We start from the raw sequence: 14856 nt of genomic DNA, 5'->3' as shown, positions 1-14856 counted from the left end.
GTAATGAAAAGAATTATTCTTAATTAAAGGTACAAAGGCTAGAAGGAACTCATTTCTTCAGAACGTGTGTTTGACACATGCAGTAAAACTACAGAGCAACTGATGAGAGATGCTTTTCCTAGATCTAACATTTGGGTAAGCAGAAGTAGCAAGATGATCTGAAATAACACCATCTGGTTAATGCCCGTTTCCTTCTTCAGCAATAAAGAGCTATGTGTAACTACAAACAGAGAATAAAATAGAAATACTGCAGAACTACTTTTCAGTCAAATGTTACACAGAATGAACTAACAGCTGCTCTGGGAACGCAGAAAATAATTATCTTAAATATAGTAGGCGATTTGAGCAAGCTGTTCCTATAAATACATTAACGAAGACTGCAAACAGAGTGTATGTTTTCTACAGAGCTGTGGACGGGTAAACTTAGTCCCAGACTGGAGTGCAGCTATTCTGGCAATAAAATGTAGCTATGATTTAACAATCACACAAGAAGAGTTCATCCCTTGACAGTGCGAAATCAAGCCTACAGGACATCTGTGCCTGCCTTTATGTACAGGCAGTCCCATTGGTGCCAGTCAGAATTCCCATGTTTCTCCTGTTTGACTGTCTGATGTGCGTTTTCTGGCTTGCACCTAGCACTGGGCTACTCAGCCTTTGTAGAAGACAGCCAAATTACCAGAGTTTGTCCAACAAATTGCACCTTCAGAAGAAGTGAATAGACATTGAGGTGATTTAACATTTACACAAGCCACAGGATTAATGCTATCGATGCTTAGTGTCTTATCTGTAGAAAGTGCAGAAAATAATTGAGACCTCAGTTTTTACTGAGTCTTATTTTGTAGTTGATAACAGATTTGCAAAATCTTTGAAAAGACAAAGCAGCACTGAAAGTTGAAAAAGCAAAGCCACAAAATCTTAAATCCAACCTTTACCTGGTAAGTGCTATTTATTAACAATTACAGACATCTACAGGCATCTGACAAGGAAGAGTAGTAATGTAGTATACTCAGTCCCCAGTCACATAAAATTCCACAAAAGGTATTTTGAAGATGCCACTGTGTTCTCTGAACAAGCAAGTCAGAGAGAAATTAATATTGTAGGAGTTTACGTCTGATAGGAGTCAAAGGTAGCATAACAGTACAAGTCAATATCCGAGATAAAAAAGAACTTCATTTTGAAGTCTGCAAATCCGTAAGTCAACTTGCTTTGTCAGAATAACTCCAAAGTATACTTCTACCAAATTAAAATTAGACACCCTCCTAAGTGCTAGGTGGTTTTGTGCTGTCTAGATTTTTCTCTACATATCTGTACATCTTATTTCCTGTATTTTCCCTACTCAGTTACTATAATAATAAAGTTCCTATGTTACATGGGATGCTTACAAGGTACATGAAACTTAATTGTAGACAGCAGTTTCTAGTTATAATCTGCACAGGAAATAAGATAACACTCGATACATATTATGAGTAGTTAAATGAGGGGAAAAATCTGTAGAAGCAGTTGTTGGTCCTGTGAATTGTTTACATGGGCCTTACCAAGCCACCTATATAGGGACAACAAAGCCCTGTCTGCATAGAATGGATCTGAGTATCTTCAATTTTTTCGTAGGGAAATTCTCTACTTTTATTCTTCATTCCAAAGACGTGACAGCATTATTCTTGGAATGAGTTGCCACATACCTCAAAATTTGCATCTCTTTTAAAACATACAGCTCTTGTGAATGAATCACTGACACTGAGGTGGAGTAAAGCTGAGCAGAGAGCTTTGTTGTCAAAAAAAAGTACTGTCTCAAGATAGCAAAAATGAAAAGTCAAACATCTTCTGCAGCAACTAACAGCCCAGTAAAGAAAGTCTTGACGCTAAGAAGTGTGTCTCAAGACTTCAGTACTCCTGAAATTCTCTCCAGAGTTCTGCACCTAGAGCGGAGTAAACCCCTGCACCAGTGCAGGCTGGTGGCCAGTCATCTGAAAGCAGCTTAGCAGAAAATGACCTGGGGTTTCTGGTAGGCAAGTTGAAGATGAGCCAGCAAGGTGCTCTTGCAGCAAAGGCAGCCAACAGCACCCTGGGCTCCATTAGGAAGAGCATTGCCAACAGGTTGAGGGAGGTGATTCTTCTTTGCACAGCACTGGGGAGGCACATCTGGAGTGCTGGGTCCAGTTCTGGGCTCTCCAATATGAGAGAGAGATGGACATGCTGGAGAGTCCAGTGCAGGGTCACAAATATGATTTCAGTTTTGGACCATCTGTGATGTGAGGAGAGGCTGAGAGATCTGGGCTTGTTCAGCCTGGAGAAGGCTCAGATTCCTCTTAGTACTACCCAGTGACAGGACAAGAGGCAAGGGGCACAAACTGGAATACAAGAAATTGTGTTTAAACCTGATTAAAAATGTTCTATTGTAAAGGTAATTGAACACCAGAACAGGTTGCCCAGAGAGGTTGTGGAGTCTCCATCCACAGAGATACTCAGAACTCCACAGGGCAAGGTCCTCAGCAGCCTGCGCTAAGTGACCCTGCTTTGAGCCAAGGGTTGGACTAGGTGATCTCCAGACGTTCCGGCTGACCTCAACCATTCCATGTTCTTTGAAATGGATTCAACTGGTGTAACTTCATAATCACTGTTTGCCATTGTTGTCTCTCTACACACATTAGAAATTTTACGAGCTTTCCATACTGAAAAAACAGCAAGATATCTGGGCATTTGTGTTCTATTCATGCTATGAATTATGAAGTGCCCTACAAGAGCAGTTTTCTTTAATTTTCTGTTTAACGCATTTTTACTGGCAGGTAAGCTGAAGAATATATGTTGCTATTTGCAAGTATTCCGAAATAAACATGGACAATACTAACTTTATAAATGCTATCGCGGAACTAGAAGTGTATGTAGCAATGAAAAATAATAGAAAAGCAAAAGGGAAGCAGATAATTGCAATTATCAAAGGAATAAAAAAGTTACACATTCAGAGGGGCCCACATATGTGCTAAAATTCCAGAAGCTAAAAGAGATGTTTTTGTATGTGTTTGCTGACAGAGTAGCATTCTCACTATGAATTACAGCTTCTCATGTTTTTATCCTAGGTGGGAGTTTTGTTCTTTCCAAAGATTCTGAAGAAGTTTTTCATAGCACATCAGTGATCTCAGCTACACTGTCTGAAAGAAACACTGAAACAAAGCTCTGCAGTTTGACTGACAGAGTGGGAATTTTAGAGCTCAAAAACTGAAGTTACAAATCATCCTGAAGCAGTGGTAACTTCAAGACCAACGAACAGTTAATATTAGCTTCCCTTTTAGAACCTATTCAGTACTATCAATCTTTAGCCAAGTGCCAAATTTACTGCAAAAAATTAAAGAAAAGAGTGTTTCTGCAAAGTTTCAAGAAAACTCAAATTATTTTATTCACAAAAGCAGAAGTCAATAAAAATATAGATATCCTGATCAGTTTTACAGACCATGTTCATTTCTTCTCTCCCTCACTGACAGGCAAAGCATCATGAAAAAAAATAGTAACAAGCATTTACATCACAAACCATTATTAACACAGATTCATGTATATGAGCAAATGTTTTAAAGTTTTTGCATATAATTATAAATACAAAATTACAGCTCCAACAAAACATTCCAAGAAAAACAGGTCTCTTGTTTTTTCCTTTTTCCTTCTGTGCTGTACTATTTTTCAGTGGTGAAAAGGGTATGTGCTTTCTCACTGGTATTTAGCAAACAGGTTTTGGTTTAAACTGAAATTTCGCGTGAGCTCACTACACTCCTTAAAGTGTTTTCTTTGAATTCCAAACCCCTTTATAGATCAAATTAGGATGTTTGTGTTAGATTACTCAAGTGATGCCAAAAAACCTGTCCACATTGCTACTAATAGCATCAGGAAGCTCGCTTTTTTTTTTATTATTGAGCACGCCACACAAAAATAACTGAAGATATCCTTGTTCAAATCAAACTTCTGTCAGCTCAGTGTTTATGCATGAAACTGGAGCCAAATCTTTCCTCTTTTGTAGACATAAATTCTCCCTAGAAATCACAAGTAAGTTTTGTGAAATTTACACAAGTCTATCTTTCAGGATCATGATGGAAGACAACTGAGATTAAGGAACAGGGCCAATCATTTCTGGTTTGGTTAGTTATTTTTTTATTTTTTTTAATCCAGCTAGTAGGACTAAACCCACATCTGAAAAAATTCTCACCAAGATAAACTGACCAAGTGCTAATTTTATTTTTTTATTCCGCTTTTATGCCTTTTAATTTTGGAGAGATGAAGAATTTGCAACCTCTTCCATCATAAAGATAAATCTCGATAAAAATGTTTTTAAAACAGGTTATAAAATTATAGAACAAAAATTATTTGAAAACAAAAACCAAACAGAAAATGCTGTCATTTTTCAAAAAGCAAGTACTGAACTAGGAGGGCAAAACACTGAAGTACAGAAATTGACTTTAAGAAAGGGTTGTCTTGCACAGAAAACAACTCCAAACCCATAATTATTACTGCCATAATTCTGATGATCAAAATCTACAATATTTCAGGTTACTTGCATGCAAAGTGCTTCCTGCCTCTGCCTACCTAAACTCTGGGAGCATCACAACTGGGAGGGAGTTTGCTCTGCTTTTAAAAAACAGAAAAGCTATTTTCATCTATAAACAATTCTTGCTACGTAAGAGCTACGAGAGATCATTTAGACCACCTAGCTCCTCAGGACATGACTAACTATGACTATATTATTTCTCATACCTTTATCTCCTGTTCCTTAAAATATCCAGCAACAGATCATTAAAAAGCAGGGACTCGTGCTTCATCCTGACTGTATGAAAACAGTTGACAGAACTGAAAGCACCTGTTGCCAAAGGAAAGCCCTACCCTCTTCTTATTCCAGTCTGGATACTGAAAGTGGTGTAAGCTGTTGCAGCACAGATTTTCAGCTGACTACCTGCAGAATGACATCTAGGCTACGATCCCACTGACTTGAGTTTGTCAAAATTTCATACTTAATGTACAGAATATACAAAACAAGATCACCGAGTACTACATACTGAAGAAATAAAAAGTCAAGAGTATTTTCAGCAAACTCAAAATTCTCTACTGAAGTTTTCTGCAGCTGTGTGATTCTTGCAATTACATGACTACACCTATCTGCAACTCACACTTCCCCCCAGCCTACCCTCTCTGCTGAACTTGCATTCATGGTAACAGACAGGAATAGTGTGCACTGTCTCCTTTTACAAAAGCAGATAGCGTACATTACCAGTCATGATTACTTGGCATGACTCCAACACAATCTTCAAAATACGAGTATTTAATAGAAAATTTAAATTTAATTTTACAAAATACAGATACGCCACTACCCAATGTAGCAAAATAATGGAATTAAAAAATAATTTCAAAATATTTAAAGCATTAGGTTCTAAAATAAATAATGCTATCTAAAAGAATTGTTCAGGTTTTGCGATTAGGAGGAGGCAGTTCCACTATTACTGATGTCTTTTTCAACTTCTTTACAAGTTCCATAATTTATGTAGAAAAATATACAAGAAAAGAATTTTGGGATAAAGACTAGGTGGGGTATGTAACATTTAACATAAATAAAAAGCCTAAAGCAAAACCAAAAAGAAAACCAATCCTTTTATTTCTGTACATCAAGACTACAAATAGTATTTTAACACTTCATTTATTACCCAAATTAAGAAATTATACATTTTTATATGGTTACTAGTAAACATCTTAAAATCACTGTTTCCCCACATTTAAAAGGATATTGCTGGTTACTGCTTATTAAATACTAAACCCAACAGAGTTTCCAGTAACAGCAAAATATTTTTTTGCATAAGAGATGAATACAAGTTTGATTGTAAATTTTGATGATTTAAAATATAAAACTAAAGTTCAGAGGGATGCACTTATGAATCTTACAGTTTAAATTATAATTCCTTTTTTAAACTGACTGCAGTTTGCATACGAATACCCAACGATGTGCCTACTACTAAAGGATCAGTTCCTTCCATATGAAAGCAAATTTTTTCCCAGATATCAAATTATATTAAACAGCATATTCCCACCTACTTTTCTTAGCAGAAATACTGCAGGCAGATGGACATAAAAGCTGTTTAATCACAACAAAAAAAAAAAAAAAAGAATTTGACTAGTGTCTACGGCACAGATAGGGTATTTAAGATGGAAAGAAATGTTAGGGAAAAGGAATGTGAACACCACAGGCTTCAAATATAAAAGATAAAGCCTGATAACTTTGGTTCAAATAATTTTAATAGTTGTTACATGTATATTTTTCCAAAGTGATGACTTTTCTATGTACTGTGTATGCAACAGGAGTCTGATACAATTTAAAAAAAAAACTGTACAGGCACAAAAGACAGAAACAGAACAGAGAAAACATGGATAGTCACATCCATTCTCGACAGTGTTCAAGTGATAATGACGCAGCCAAAGGTTGAACTTAAAATAATGCGAATCTGATTTCTCCAACGTATTTCACAAAGCACAAATGGAATATTATAAACATTTTATCTCAGTGCCTACCATCTTGAGGGAAGGTAGTATAAAACAAAATCAGTTCTGCAACAACTGTGATTTGTAAACAATTCTACAATGTAAGTAAAGATGTTAGGTTATCAGTAATGAGCATTTTCATCCTCTCAGTTCTGGGATATCTGCAAACATCTGCTTCACTTCCATCTACAAGATTAATTACAGGATGTTAGCCCTGTCTCATCCCAATGCGCTGCACGGTACACAATTTTATTGCCAGTTTGTGAAATTATTTATGTTTGAACAGCACAAAGCCAAAGCTTCATCTTTGGTTAATTTCACTGAGATGTCACTGTTCTTTAAATGTGCTCTTTCTTCGCATAAACAGAAAAAACAGCCACACTGCACACGGCATTCATTGTTCTGAATCATAAAGCAGTGCCAATGTAATATTAATTAATGAAAGCTAACTAAGAAATCGTGTTTAAAAATGAAACCTATTTGAGGGCATTTGATAAGACACAAGAGCTGCAGAAATCTAGACAGAATTCCCTTAAAACTGCTTGGGTACAGGTGCTACTTATAGAGTAGGCACTGGTTAGTTCCTCTGCAGATCATCCAAATAAGCATCAGTGTTACTCAGCTTAATTCAAATCCAGCAGCACATTCAATGGCATAAAGAAGCTTGCTTCGCATAAGATTTTCGTCATAAAACTCAGGAAGCTTCAGCAAGTTCATGCAGGTACTGGCAGTAGGTAGCCTGTCTAAATCAGATCCTCCATTGTGAATGCAAAATGCAGGATATAACTCCTGAAAAATGCAACAGAAAAAACATATCAAAAATATATACAAGCCAAAACCTACCCCAGCTGGCACAGATTTCTAGGAAGTAAATCATTAGATTAAAACCTGTCACAATGACATACTCAAATGGCATTTTCTTTTATTTTTGGTGGCCCCAAAAGCACTCTTGAATTGTGCAGTGCCTCCCTCTACCTTGTCCCCACCAAGATCCATTAATTTGCAAAACACAAAAGCAATTTATTTGGTTCTAAGGAAAAAATAATAATTTGTTATTGTTCATACACTCTATTCTGCAAATTTATGATGCCACAGGAACAGTAAAACACAAAATGGAAAAAGTAATAAAGCAGCATGCAGGAGATTTTTTGTTCTATTTGGGAGAAACAACTGGGATTCACAACTTTAGACTCTCCTTACAAAGCCTCCCAAATGCCTATGGATGCTCTTTATTCTGCAGGAACAGGGAAGTGATGGGTTCCTGCTACACTGAAGTTTTCTGACAGTGAAATACATGCTGAACACAGGGAACAAGAGACCACTTGCAGTAACGGAAGTAAATGGAAAAGGATGTTCTGTCGTGTTTGAATGACATACAATATTTGTCATTGTATAATGACACAGCTTTTTCTGAGAATTATTCTTTCTGTTTTTTTCTTTCCAGGCATGAAGACGTTGTTTCTGTACGCACAAAAATCCCAACAAAGGCAATTTTGCTCTAGCTAATGAAGTAATGTGCTATGTCAGTTACAACATTCTTCCGTTAGAGTTTAAAAGTATTCCAATTTTATGCACAAATTCTACACAGGCATTTACTTGTCATGTTAAAGTGATGCTCTGAGGAGAAAAAGGATGAATGAGTGACCAGACCTAAGAAAAAATTTGATTAAGTTATAGTACTACATCAATGTCTTTCTGTGACATACAAAAAAAATAAAATCCCAAACAAATAAACAAACTATGATCAAACATACCCTTTCAGTGTTTTCCTTCTAGAGCTTCAGTTTGTTAGCATACCCCAGATATATAAAATAAATTCAAGTGGATGAGTATCAAGCCATCATTTTCCTTCTACTCACCACAATATACAATTATATTTTCTTTGTTAAAATCAATTGTCTGATACAATGCTAAAGGCATTTCTTGCCCTAAAGGAATTTCTGTCTAAACTAATCTTTCAGGAAGCCTACAATTTATGAATTTCAAGACAAAAACAGTACTAATGACTTCAGTAGATCTGTTCGTGCGTAAGATTAAGCAAGTATTTATGCTACCATGGGCTGGAACTCTGAATCAAGAGGTACTTTCTATTCTCCAAATAAAGATCTAACTTTATTTAAGGCAATTATACTCGGTGTTTCTTCTCAAAGTCACTCAGCTGTTATTGGGATGATACTGATGTGCTTAGTGAGTCTGTAACGATGCAAAGTTGTCGAACCCTGATTATTCTTCTGTTGTCTTTTCCTCATATCAATAGTTAAGACATTTTGTATGTAATATTTAATTGTTTTAATAATATCCGGGTTTTTTCCTTCTGAGAAAGAGTATAGTGAAAAATATATTTATTTGTTACCTCTAAAGCACTGCTTTTACTGTCAAGAAAGTATTCATTTTATCATCAAATGCTTGCCTGAGGTAAAACAGCTCTGATTTTAGAAACTGGAAAAAAAATCCCAGCTCCAAAGGCAAAAGGTCAATGAGATTCTAAGCTAAATTATTGTTCAAATGGAGGCCTTGAAAGTATTTCATGGCTAAAATGCTGCATTTTTAGTGTTCCTTTCAAAATGCTAATTGAATTCCCCTACTTTAGCTCTAAAATGGAAAAATGAAGTTCTAAATTGAAATGTCATGCCAAGGGCACCATTTGTTGCATAATTAAATACTGTACATCGGGAAACTGCAATAGTTGGGAAGTAAGAAGTATCATCAATTTATTATGTGACCTGATTGGAGCTTAACAATTTTCAGCCACGCTTTAATGATTTTTTTTTTGTCTGTAACAATCACATTTATTAAAGTTATTAAACTTTAATTAGCTTTAGTAAATGTTATTCTGAGTCTGAATCTGGCAGTGCAAGTTTAAAATTTTTAAATGATGCAAAGCTAGACTGTGCTATCTATAAGCTATAAAGGTCAAGACATTTCCTTATCTTAAAATTAACATGCACGAACTTTCAGAAAATGTGAAGGTTCCACAATATAAAGCATACAGAAGATTTCAGACTAAGACCCAGAAATTGCGTTCCTCTCAGAAAAATATAGTATACATATTAAAACTGTAAACAAATTTTGAAGATAGCTTGTGTTAATGTCTACCATCAACAAATACAATCGGACACTTATTTGGCTAGTAGTATTCAGCACTCCTGCAGCTTTGCGCTCTTCACCTTCAAAGCTCTAAACAACAGAGTCATAAGCTACCGAAACATTACTACTGATGACAATACCAGTTACCCACTTCCTTTTCTGGCAAACATTTCCTGGCAAACCTCTGGTTTGTTGGTAAATCCATGTTAACAAGATACTACTACAAGCACCATGCAAGTACTAACCTAACTCCCGCTCGGTGCTGCCCAGCAAAACAGCAGTAATGCTTTTTCACGCTGCTTTCTGTTGCCAAGACTGTTGCATGTGGCTGAGCTCGCAAGTCCATTGTACAGTGAATTAATCTTTTAACATATTGCTATCTTGCTGAAAATTTGATGACTATTTTACTTCCATTGTTTTCCTAGCCAAGCATGTTAAAGTCAGCTTGTGGCCTAAGAACACACACAAACTTCAGCTTTCCACATTCGGCTTTGCTACATCCTGTTTCTAATGTGTCACTATCAGCCTTAATATTTTTGGATTTTTGATACACTTCCTCCATCTCTTCAAATGTCACGATGGCTACCTCAAGGCGGGTAGCTACATCAGCATTTCCTCCTCTCCCCTTGTAATTAAGGAAGACTATAACAAATGGAGACTTCTCTTTACTTTGTTTCCACACAATTGTTTCCCAATTCTCCCTTCATTACATGACTGATGTGCACTGTCCTATCTTGGTCTCATCCCACAGTTTTCTCATTGCTCTTCCCACTGTCCTATAAAATCCTCTTTGTTGCTAGAGTACTGTACAGTGATATTCACACAGACTGGGAGAGTTTAAGAGAAATGCTTGCAGGCTTTTAAACAATCAATCACACAACTCAATCAATGAATACCCTAGATAGCTATTTAATCACATGAATCCTATCTCCACTGTCTCCATATCCAAATGTAGTCACCCCAGGCTCTCTTTACTGTTAAAGGGATCTAGCCAGTATTTTTTGTGGAATCTAAGACATTAATTTCATCCTGAAGTAGACATGTAGAACAGTCATACAAATTACCAACTGAAAGTGCTCATTCCTCTCCTAGGTGCCTATAGAAGAAGTGTAGCTGAGCTGTAGATTACAGATATTGAAGTTGGAGGATACGTTGCCTGTCCACATTGTAACAGCACCACACAGCACTTGCTACAGCAGCTGAAGGGATTATGCAGAGGGTGAGACTGCACAGGGGTTTACAGAATCATTGTACCAAAGGGAGGTTTAAATGATAGCACACTGCAATGGCAGTGCTGCATACCCGTATCAGCTTATAAAGAAATAGGAAAATAAAGAAAAGTATTGAAGAGGGAAGAGAATGTGAAGTTGCAGCACAAGGGGAGAGATGGAAGTCAAGGGCAAACGGTCACGCTTCCCTGCAGAATGTGGCACTAGAAACAACTCTTCCACTTCAAAATCGTTCTGCAGCCTCAAAAAAACAACAAAAAAAGCTGTTAAAGCTACTGGGACTATTCTTCACCACACCTAGCAACTGATCCACATACTGCTGTATAAGACCCCACATATGCTTTTATATATTTTAAATTACTCAAGTGTCAGAGGTCTGTGACTGAGACCACAGTGATTTCAACACTGGAGTGTCTTCTTGTTTGTTTTCCAGAGGAAAACTGTATTTATGAAAAAAGTAAATCATCAGAAGTTTGAAAATTCTAGAATTAATTTGGTTTAATTCAATAAAAGAAAAACAGTGTTAAGTACTACAAACATCTAAGTTGTGTGTGTAGAAGAGGAAGGTGGGGTTTTTTGTTTCATTTTTTACTTCTGATACCTTTATCATGTGTCACCCCCAGGACAGATCACAGGAAAGGGCCCAATTCCTAGAGCTGAGAAGAAATTCTTCTAGCATTTGCCTTTCAAGTATTTTTTAAAATGCTGATTAAAAAACCCAAACAAAACCCCCAAAACACCCACACCAGAATGAACTTTCACAGGATGATTCAAGAAAAAAACCTGCAAAATTACAAGTATGTTGTTACCACCTTCCAGACTATTATGTACATCTGAATTCCTTGTTCCTATATCAAATGTCAGTATCTGTCCCTGAAGTATTTCTATAATAAGAAAATGTTCACTCAACACCACTTATTTTACAAAACAGCTAATAAACCTTCAGGACTTACACAATACCTGCATTCATTTCTTATGGGTTCATCTATCTATTTTACCTAATAAATGTAGGAAATTAGTTACTATCCACTGCTAATCAAATATTGTATCAGAGTACCTTAAAATGTGAAAATTTACTAAGTATATGTGCTCAAATTTTCTTTAGCAACAAATCTTATTCCTACTTGTAAGGATGCAATGCCTGTATTTGTTCCATATAAGCCCACCTTTGTATTAATTTTACTAAATAGTACAACAGTAAACATGCTGTTGACCACCATACTAAAGGTGACGGTGTTTGCTATGAAGCAATTTATTCTTTTACTTTCTTACAGAAAAACATGGACTGTTCCCACATTTTAGAGGAAATTAAGTCCACGGCCGGTTCTTAGCCAGAATTTTGGAGCCCAGCTGAAACTCATGGGTAGAATATCCCCAGAATTTAGTCTCAAAATGCCTTCAACTTGCCTCGGCCTCTCTTTAGTTTTATAAGCTGTAGACAAAAGTTTTCTTCATACTTAAGCTTCACTGCAAATAGCAATCTAGAGATAGCAGCAAAATATTTAGATACAAAGGGTAATGAGCTGTGACCCTATAAGCAGATAAATAGTAATTAAGAAGGAAACACAAATTAACCATTTGAAGCAGGAGATGTATTAAGAGGTTCAAATCTAATAGCTGCTTTTATATCCTAAATCCTCTTTTGCATGATTTAAATGACATTATTCTTAACCCAACCTGTTCCTTAAAACCGGTAGCAATACTGCTTCTGTACATTAACATGAAATGGCAGCAAGGATCTTCCATGACAAAGAGTACGCACTCTAACCGATACGTTTTTAGGCTTATCAAATTTTGCAGTTAAAATAGAAAACAATAGTGAAATATTTTAAAACTATACTCATTAGACATGCAAGTGCAAACACTGAAGCTGTTTCTGTAGTCACAGAGGAATACTCTTCTCAAATTTTAAATGCCTACAGACAAGAAAAGCTTGTATTATAATCTGTAGTATTTACAGAAACTTGCCAGGAAGTCAGGAAGACATATACCTTAAACCCCAGAAGAGGTGGTCGAGAGCAGCTTGTTACAAACTTGAGTAGTTTGCGTTTCTCTTCATCAGTGAAGCTTTCTACAACTCTCCAGAATATTTTAATTACAGGATGGTCTGCTGTGTAGCCACCTATAATGAGATTTAAATTATTTATAGGTAAATAGTTTTATGGAAGAAATAAATTCTTCAGAAAACCTATCATCAATCTTGAAAAGCTTGGAGAATATATAAAAACCAACAGCCTTACACTGCTGACGGCCAGTATCTACAGATCTTTGATCACTGCATTTTGAGTTTCTCATTCGTTGCTTACCTGTGACTGCTATCTCCCTCAGCTTCTTAACTGCAGTTTTCTTCATTGAATCCTATTTGTTTATTTCAAATTAATTTTATTTAATTTACCATTTACCTAGTAACTTTGGATTACTGCCTTTTATTCCAAGAGTTTGCAAAATCTGCAAGACTCAGGACGTTATTTAATGAATCAACTTACCCTGAGGTAAGCTCAGATGGGAGCTGATGATACAGTAGCTACTTTTTGATTACATTCATAATAAATGCAGGGAAAAATGAAGATACCTTGCATTTCTCACAAAGGAAAAATACAAGCTCTGTCTTGAGGCTGTCTGAGAAATGGTAAGCATCTGAATGCAGTGGTAGAAACAACCATCCCAAAGCAGTTTTTAGACTTAGTTTCAGGGCAACCAGACACAACATCGACTAACATCCATTTAGAAAAGGAATTACATGTCCTCTAATTATCTGGCTATAGACTTGTGTTTAAGTGTACAAATAAAATAAACTGCGTACCTGTATTTCCCAGCATTTATAAAATTAGGTTGTAATTTTACCCAATCTTCTGAAATTCAGGCCTGTCTAGAGAGTTTGGCCAAAGTTAACAAGAATGACCCTACAACATTTTTTTAAAAGCTAGGATAAAAAGCAAGTTTATTTATTCCTGAGTCAGTCATAATACTTTATTTATTTATTTAAGTAAAATATACTTACCTGAATAGTTTGTGAAAGATTTAAGGTCTTCCAAACTAATAGGAACCTGGGCACCAGAAATCAGAACCTAATAGTGAAGAAAGTTAGACAATTACATTACAGGTAAAAATTAGTATTTATTTCTGTTTAAAGCAATTGTTCTCTGCAGCTTTAAGCAGAAGTACCTGTATTTCCTGTTGATCAAACATTCGAAGCCATTCAAGATTCACAACATTGGCCAGTCCCTGACGGAAAGCAAGGCAATGCTGTCGAATTTGTTTGTTTAACCTGTAGTCCGCCACCAGATGGATGTATGCAATTCGGTTAGCACTGGTAACAGGAATGTCTTTTCCACCTGGCTTCAGCTCAACCACCTATAAACAACAATTTTCATCATCTTGGTAAACTTTAATTGTGTGCTGTAACCATAAAATTGAATTACAAAACATTCTATTAAGTGATGTATATATTTGAAGTTTACTAGAATATACTCAAGAATATTCACCTCAAAAGATGATGACAAGTTATAAAGGTAGGGTTTTTTTCTGTTTACTCATAAGAGCACATTCTATGGCATCCAGTTTTTAGACCTAGACCTAATTCTGCTAATGCAGCTGACTGCATAGCCCCACAGTTTATTACCAGAAAGCAGATTCGGCAAAGTCAGAGCTCTTCTATAGGAGACAGTGTGTGATACTAAATTCATCACTGTGAGTCAGACAGAAACTGAGGTGAAAATCTTCTTCTCAGCAAGTTTGTCCCTAGCTTCACTGATGCTAATAAGTGCCCTAGAAAAGAGAGTAGCCTGTATAAGCACAGATCTCGCACACAGCACTCTCCTTCCAGTTGAATTAGGAAAGCTGTACTTGACTGTCTAGGCTCTTCCCTAACTGTTCAGTGATCGTGAATTCTGCAGCATCACATTATGGTAAAATCAATGTCCGCTGAGTCAAAATTAAGATTCTGATACAAGCCTAATTTACAGGATGATGAGCATTCACAATTCCTACTGTTGAGAATCGAAGTCATACACGTTCAGTACTTCAACAAAAATAA

At 36.2% G+C, this 14856-nt stretch overlaps 1 protein-coding gene across 1 annotated transcript in view; it reads right to left on the bottom strand.

Annotated features, from left to right (window-relative positions):
* Positions 1-5607: 5607 nt before the first annotated feature.
* UBE3C (ubiquitin protein ligase E3C) overlaps positions 5608-14856 on the bottom strand; it is an 82244-nt gene continuing 72995 nt past the window's right edge. Inside the window, exons 20-23 of the mRNA XM_059818614.1 lie at positions 13986-14174; positions 13822-13888; positions 12812-12942; positions 5608-7293 (exon numbers count right to left, since the gene is read on the bottom strand). Of these exons, the coding sequence (XP_059674597.1) occupies positions 7123-7293; positions 12812-12942; positions 13822-13888; positions 13986-14174 (558 nt within the window). The 3' untranslated portion in view covers positions 5608-7122. The remainder of the gene's footprint in view (positions 7294-12811; positions 12943-13821; positions 13889-13985; positions 14175-14856) is intronic.

Source organism: Gavia stellata, chromosome 6 (assembly GCF_030936135.1).
Source record: "Gavia stellata isolate bGavSte3 chromosome 6, bGavSte3.hap2, whole genome shotgun sequence".
NCBI lineage: Eukaryota > Metazoa > Chordata > Aves > Gaviiformes > Gaviidae > Gavia > Gavia stellata.
The sequence above is the reverse complement of the archived record's forward strand: the minus strand, read 5'-3'. Positions and strand labels throughout refer to the sequence as shown.